This window comes from Anopheles nili, chromosome X (genome assembly GCF_943737925.1).
Source record: "Anopheles nili chromosome X, idAnoNiliSN_F5_01, whole genome shotgun sequence".
Lineage (NCBI taxonomy): Eukaryota > Metazoa > Arthropoda > Insecta > Diptera > Culicidae > Anopheles > Anopheles nili.
Window position 1 is genome coordinate 12,406,793 of NC_071293.1, and position 8,076 is coordinate 12,414,868.

General features: G+C 48.9%; 1 protein-coding gene across 1 annotated transcript; it reads left to right on the forward strand.

Annotated features, from left to right (window-relative positions):
- Positions 1-2,224: 2,224 nt before the first annotated feature.
- On the forward strand, positions 2,225-6,087 carry LOC128728988 (uncharacterized). The gene is made up of 2 exons (XM_053822637.1): positions 2,225-2,554; positions 3,519-6,087. Exons 1-2 carry the CDS (start codon positions 2,225-2,227, stop codon positions 5,883-5,885), a joined length of 2,697 nt encoding a protein of 898 aa, XP_053678612.1. The 3' UTR covers positions 5,886-6,087.
- Positions 6,088-8,076: the final 1,989 nt, after the last annotated feature.

The window sequence follows — 8,076 nt, forward strand, 5'->3', positions numbered from 1 at the left end:
TTTTTTTCTTTTCAATATGCACTCCGTTCTTATGCAGTCCGGTTTGTATTTTGTGCCCCTTTTTTGTCTCTCTCACTCTCTCGCTTACTGTCTGCTCCGTCTTCCTTGTTTCCTCGGTGGTGGATGGGTTTTCTTTTCGTTTTGTATTTTTGCTCGGGCTTTGTTTTAATGCTCGCCCTCCTGGTTTAATTTGCGGCACGACGGATTAGCGGCTGGCATGGTTGGCTGAAGGGTGCATTTGGAGGGCACACACACACACACACGAGCGCGGGCGACAAGAGCAAAAAGGCTTTTAGGGGAACATAAAACACGCGACAAGAGTGGAAAATAAAATAATTGCCCGTGGAGAAGCGTTCTCATTAGGGCCCGCCAAAACGGGGGGCTTAGGGAGGTTTTCTTCGCGGTTCGCTTTTGTCAGCCTCGTGCCCATGTGTGTGAGTGCAAAAAGCCGCGCATTCTATGCAAAGTACCCGCGGAACGGTCCCTAGATAAAGGGCCGCAAGAGCGTCGGAATGCCACCGGGAGTTTTTTTGTTGTTGCTAAAAAAAACTTGAAACCCCTGCTCCCCAGGCAACCATCTCACTGTGTACGCCAGATGGTAAGGGCAATAAGGGACCTACCTCTCCCAGCCCGATAAGAGGCGGCGGTTTTAAAGGGTTTTTTTTTTTAGCAAAACACTCCTTCCCTGGGCACGGGCCAATGCCCCGCGGGACGTGAACAATACCCTTCCCCCCGGTGTAGGGGGAAGGGGGAGGATGGGGGAAATCATTTCGCCCTACCGAGCGGCATTTCAGGGAAAGGGGAGAAACCCAACACCGGTCGGTGCGGGTCAAAGCACAAACCCCCTAATCGATTTAGCAATTTACCCTCACGGGGCGTATAAACAAGAGGGTATATACGTGGTGGGTGGTGGCGGCGGGGGTGGGGTGGTTAAAAGGGGTGGAAATTGTCAAATTCTTATTCCCTTCCTGTGTTTCGCCGCCACACCGCTGGAGACCGAAGCAAACCCAAAAAAAAAAAGAAAAAAGAAATCCTAATTGTGCACGCTTCCTTTTCGGCTCGGGAAACGCACACACAAGGCGGAAGGTACACGAAGCAAGCAGCAAAAGCAGTTCTTTCTACCCTCTCTTCTTCCCTGCCCCTATCCCCCCCCCCCCTTCCCTCTGCCAACACATCCACTTGCTGGCCAAGGGGGAAGCTGTAGGAATGATGATGGGCAGGCAAATCAACCCCCGGAACACCGAATATGCGAAAACACGAGCTCCTGCCGGGCTGTGTGGTGGGGATGGAGATGGAGATGACGAGAAGGGTTTGGGGAGTTGTGTGTGAATTTCGTCCCATAAAACCACGTCAAACGTGCCGCCAAAGCCGCCGGCAAAAAAGGGGACTGAAAGGAAAACGAGGAAAAACTCGAAACCGGCGCGCACGAGCGAATTGATGGGCTAGGAGGGTGGTTGGAAGATGAGGAACGGTTGGTGCATGGTGCAGCGTTACAGGATGCTTCCTGCCCAGGGACGCCCCTTGAAATTCGCGCGAGTTTCCTTCTCAAATAATTGGCTTTTAATATTTTTCCGGTTTGCGTTTTTTTTTTCTCTCTCTCTCTCTCTCTCTCTCAGTCTCGAGAGGCAGCCAAAAGATGGGGAGGGGGGAAACGTCGGGAGAATGTATGTTTCCCTTCCCCTTTATGGATGCAATTAGCGCGCACGCATACGCGCACTTCCACCGCACCCACACCAGCATCGCACTAGCTGAGGCTCTCTTTGACTAATTCTCACCCCCTTTTTTTTCTTTGTTTTTTAGTTCCGTTTCACCACCACCGAAGGGATGAAGGATCCTGAATAGGGACGCACCAGGGACCCACTCACACACACCCGCACGGGCAGGACGAAAGAAGCCTGAAGGAGCCCCACGTCGGTCACAAAAGCCGGAAAAGCAGGAAGCAGTAAGAAAAAATTACCAGAACAAGGAAGAAGGAAAAAGGCACGACGACAACCGCACCGATTGTGAGATGTTAGTGCGCCTCGGTGGGAGGTCGTATGGCCTCTCGGTGGCCACCGGAACCGAGTCACGGTGGAATGGCAGTCAGACCGGCGTCACCAGCGCCACCGAGACCGTGTGTCAGTGTAGCGAAGAGCAGCAGCAGTAGTACGATTAGCAGTAGCAGCAGCAGCAGCAGCAGCAGCAGCAGCAGCAGCAGCAACAGCCATCAACACCACAACCCGGGATGCAACGGCACCGGAAGAAGGACCGAACTGAGAGGGCGGCACCACCTACCATCCAGAAGTATCTGCAGTGTGCAGTGGGCGCGACGAGTGGACCGCCGGCGTTGACCACGAGCGAGAACCTGTACCAACCGTGTGTGGGTGGTGGAGCAGGACCGACTGGGAAGGGTTCCGGGGCGGGGGCGACCTGCTGTCGGAAGGACGAGTTGCTGTTTCGGGGGACGGGTGGACCGCGAACGGGCGGGTGTTATCCGGAAGATGATCCGGATAGTATCGAGGTGTATAAGGAGCAACAGCAACAGCAACAGCAGCAGCAGGGGCCTTGTGATCAGGTAACTACTCTTCTGCAGCCTAGGAGAAGGAAATTTCTCTCATGAGATGAAGTGTAGGTGGTACTGTGAGTGTGATATGGTTGATGCAGGACAGTAGGAGTTGAATCGAGTTCATCAACCTAGATTGCTTATATTGGTCTATGACGTGATAGATATTCTCGTGTAAAGACGATGATTGACTTTGGTCCGTAAATTAAAACACTTTCAAGAGCCAGATAAAGCATTCGAGCTGCTTGTTGGCATTCAAATAGATACAAGTGTTGCCGACGTAGACAGATCCGTAGCAGATGTAGAAAAATTCACATCGTCTCCGGACAATTTTTTACATTTTGAAAGCTCTTCATGGTTAATTGATACTTCGATCATGATGATAGAAGTGATATAAGTAATGGATTTGAATCACTAAAGAGAGTTTCAAAGGATATTTGAAGGCTTGGAGCTAATATCACTAATATCACTAATGCTAATATCACTAGCTGGTTTAGTGACTTCCAAATATAGTGCTCAGATACTATTTTATCGCACTATACTTGATAGCATACGGTACATGCTTCTCTACATGTGGATTAATATATGCTTTTATATATGCCAATAAATAGTACAGGATGGAAACTGAGTCTACGTCCCATAGTAAGTGAGAGAGTTTGCAATGTTATAGATATAAGAATAAGAAAACAACGAAGAGAGCGATACTAATAAACTCTAGGAGGACTTCGATTGGACTCCGATATATGACTGTAAGGCAAATAGTCTATAAGAAATCTCTTAGATAATTGCATCTGTGAAGAAGTCGAATGGGAAGGTTTTTAAAAAGCAGCACCATCTAGCGGTCAGTAGACGAACCGTGGATCTCCTTGAACATATGCCAGATAGGAAAATGCTCGTTATTTTCGCTTCGTCCTTTCAATTTGTCCTCCCATTTCGTCCTTTCACCCACTAAACCCACTCCCTTCTCTCTTCACAGCAACACTTCACCGGTAAATGGTGCACCGCCAACGTGAGCCATTTTCCGGGGGAAACGGATGACACACCGTCCTCGCTACCCCCGGACGATGTCGCCCTACTACCCCACCACCAAACTGACCAGCAACAACAGCAACATCTCGTCTGCCACGCGAACACCCTCGCGACCGGAAGTGCCGAGTACTCGTACGCATACTGCGAGCCAATCCTGTTGCAACGACCCTCTGGCGAGGGTACAGGTGACCCTCCGCTGCACACACCCGCCTCCACACTCTCCTCATCTGGTTCGTCGTATTGCGTGCCAGTATACGCCCAACGCCACCCACTACAGCAGCATACGCCAACATTGCCACTGTTGCAGCGTTCCTTCCGGCAACCGACAGCTACACGCACTAATCCATACCAATATGCGTATGGACCCGCGGGTGGTAGTACGGGTGGTCCCGGTACGACCACCACCTTACACCACCACCACCACCATCACCATCATCACAGCAACTATACGCTACCCAACACGGCGGTGCCGACGACGACGACCGGTTCGTTGCGTGCCTTATTTTCCAATATTTTCCGCAAGTCGTCGACGTCGACGGTACCATCGGCGCCGACTGCCGCCCACTCAGCACCCTTCCTCGATCTCGAGGGTGATGGGACGCTACCACGGGGTGGTATTGGTGGTCACCCTCCCACAAGCTCCTTATTAGTTGCCGCCGAACGTCATTCCTTCACGACCTGCTACGGTACGAAGGAGAACATCTACGAGGACATTGGCTCTCAGACGGGGCTCGGTGGGCTTGGTGAAGAGCCGCGTCCCACTCGGGACCCTACCGGGCCTACGCCAACACCTGCCATCGCTTCTACGTCCGCAGCACCGCTACCATTGCCACCACCGAGTGCCGCAGGATCTCCGACAGGTCCTGGGGCTGGCTCGAGTTTGGCAGCTGAATGGCGTCGAGTGCAGGTGCAACATGAGCGGATTATTGGTGAGCTGAATCTCTCAGTTGAGCGGCTGATTATGCCATCCTGTGACGATGAGCGGCCACACCGACCGGAAGTAGAACAATCGGAGGGTAAAGCAACACCTGCGACAAGGACGTTCGGTCATGGTGGGCAGATTGGCGGACAGGTTGGATTGAGGGCTAGCACAAAGCGGCTCTTTCCCGTCCCAACATCGGCAGCGTCATCGGTGTCACCACCGCCACCACCACCACCACAAACCACCAACCCAGAGCGCCATTCTCCGACGATCTCATACGGGAAGTCGTATGGGGATGTTGATAGTGGAATCAGCAGCAGTAGTACGAGTGGTACGAGCTACTCCAGTAGCATCCTGTACCGGAGTATCACTAACTATCAGCCACCACCGTTGGGGTCCTTGAGCAAGGATTCGGGTCCTTTCGGGGGTGGTGTACCGATTCCGGGAGTGCGTCCCAAACCCACCCTATTTGGGTTGCGATCCGGTGTGGGATTGGCGGCTGGTGTAAGGTCAGGAAGCTGCCGAGGTGCGCGGGAAGCAATGGGAACCGGTATGGGATCGCTAACGGGAGGATCTTCCGGAGTGTCGGTTAGTGGGCTTGTCACGAATGCACCGGATCCACCACCCCCACCGGATGCTGATCCGTTTCCGTACGGTTGCACCGCACCCACTGGCCCTTATGGTCCCTTCCAGCGACCACCCTACTCGTCGGCGTCCTCACACACACTCGCATCCTGCTGCTTCCTGTCCGATCACGGTCCTGGTGAGCGTTCGTTCGCTTCAGCCGCTTCGACCTGTGGGGGACGTGGAACCCGGACCACGGGCGGCGGGGGGACGTTTTGGGCGCGCTTCCGGAAACTGCGACTTCCGACGGGTGCCGGTGGAAAGCTGTTTAGTGCAAGTGACCGCCATATTGATGCCGAGTTGCGATTGGAGGACTTTGCCGCGGGAGGGCCCTTGTGGCCGGAACCGACCGCACCTCGTCCTGCTTACCTGCCGGCGTATCAACCATACCACCATCATCATCATCATCACCATGCGTCACCACTTGAGGGACCATCCCATCGGGCGGTGGGTGGGTCGACGATCGCAACCGGTGCCCTTCAACGACCTCCAGCGTTGCATCTCTTTGCGGCTCCCACTGAACCTGCGGCTGGCCCACTCACGACGGAGCTGGTTCCGGAAGTGGCTGGCGGTGAGAGGGAGGAACCGGGAAAACCGTCGGACACCCCGCACCATTCCTCGACACCCTCGTCTCCGTCATCGGCGGCATCGACACCGTCATCCGGATCGTCTTCGTCCTCCGTTTCGCCGTCCTCACCGACGTCACCCGTTTCGTCTTCGTCCTGTTCGTCCACCACCAAGCCGGGTGGTGGCGGGGGTGGCACGTAGCGAGGAGCCTTCCGTCCACCGACCGATTCGAACGGTCCGATTGCGTCCAGAGGCAAGTGAGCTCACGGCGGCACATCCTTGAATGGGTGTCCTTGGGAGTCTGTGTGTGCGTGTGCGTTCGTGTGGTGATGGCCATCTGGCGTGGTGTCGGTGCTATCAACCTACCCGAAACGTTCCAGGTCCGTCCGGAAGTGTGCCTGGAAAATGATGCAGGTTGCGTGAAGCAACGGTGACAACTATAAGCAAATAGCAGCAGTAGCAACGAAAAAATGGACATTATTTTAGAGAAAACAGAACAAGACGTAACAAAACGAAAAAGTGGAAGAAAACAAACATATTACTGTGATCTGCGCAGCGTTTCGATTGACACATTATTACTAGGAATTATATTGCAAGATTATGACAAACATTATTGCTATAATTATTATTATTATTATTATTATTATTATTATTATTATTATTGGGATTATGATCTTTATTAATATTATTACGGCAGCTATTTGAATCATTATTCGATGTGAATAAGTAGCATTCGCTAGCACGTAATGTAGCTATACGAGCACTAACCTGCCACGTAGATGAGCCGCGTGAAGATGCGCGTTGCCGCGTAATACATCAGGTGTTACAACCCAACAAACCCCTCCGTCTGTGTGTATGTGTGAAAGAGAGAAAGAGAGAGCGCCCCTGCGGTGGTTGGGCACAGCCACGTGATAGTTGCCACGGTCGTAGAGTAGTCCCTTAGCGCCAACCACCCTTCGAACTATACGTATACAAGTTAGCCAACAAGGAGTTTTGAGCAAGTGTTTATATAGGCCCGGGCTATATATAAGAAAGAGCTCGTCAGACTGATGGTACACAGCGAAACGAGACGGAACAGGCAGGACATTTACACAAGCATACATACAAACCGAATGTGCTAGCGGTAGTGTTTTAAGGCATGAAGGAAAATAAAACTTCTCAAGAATAATGCGTGCGATACGACTGTACATTCGAGGTATTTCAATTTTGTTGGGCGTCGCTCTAAGGGTTATAATATCGCAAAAATCTGGGATTGAGAAAAAAATCAGTAAGATGTGATCAATTTTCCGGTATATTATTCAAAATTTTAATGCAATTGGAGTGCACGCGGCGTGAAACATTTCTTTGTGAAATATTTCAAGTTGCTTTGAAATGTATCAACATGATACGGAAAACGCTTCGATTTTGTAATGAGGAAAACGCTTAGATGTTTAAACACAGCAAGCGTGTTGTGAGTTTGTTTATAGCATGCGGTGTGTAATTTTGACCTGCAAGAACATTTCGCAGCGTATGATTGTTTATTTGAACGAAATGTTTGAACATATCAGAATTAGAAAAATTGCGCACAGATGAAAGAGCTTAGACATATGAAAACACATGTTTTTTAAAGTCTATACAACATTGCACAGTGCATAGTAGAAACGTTAACAAACAATTCCAAATATTATTAAATGATACAATTTCATATACACTTTAAAGCTAAGAAATCATTAATTGTAAATTCGCTTTAAGGCCCAATAGTGCAAGCGAAGTTCTTTCTTTCCCTAACGTTCCAGAGCTTAACAACCTCAACATGTACCGCGATGAACCGCCCAACCGTTTCGCAGAGGAGCAATAAAATTTTAGTGCCCTGTATAAATCATTGACAAGATCAGTCAGGCGCATTATGCACATGTTTTACATTCGGCAAGAGCCATTATCCATCGGTCGAAACATTGACAAAATGAAACATAATCCAGTTATTTTATTAGTATTAGTATTTGACCCATTTTTTTCTGTTACGGGGGCTGCATAAACGGCCTAACATAAAGGTAGGTACGACACCCTCTGCTTTCAGTTTTCTATGGCAGTGTCCGAAGTGGTAACAATGTATTTAAACCCTTGTCCGACGTACTCTATAATAAAAATTTAATTTTTTAAAATTTATTTTCATATATGACGCAGCCATATTTAAATATATATATATATATATATATATATATATATATATATATATATATATATATATATATATATATATATATACTATATATATATATATATATATATATATATATATATATATATATATATATATATATATATATATAAATATATATATATATATATATATATATATATATATATATATATATATATATATATATATATATATATATATATATATATATAT

Bases quoted from the DNA above. Each gene is read 5' to 3' on its own strand.
- LOC128728988 (XM_053822637.1), top strand. From the start codon at position 2,225: ATGCAACGGCACCGGAAGAAGGACCGAACTGAGAGGGCGGCACCACCT. The intron at 2,555-3,518 runs GTAACTACTCTT...CTCTCTTCACAG, and splicing joins AGCAGGGGCCTTGTGATCAG to CAACACTTCACCGGTAAATG.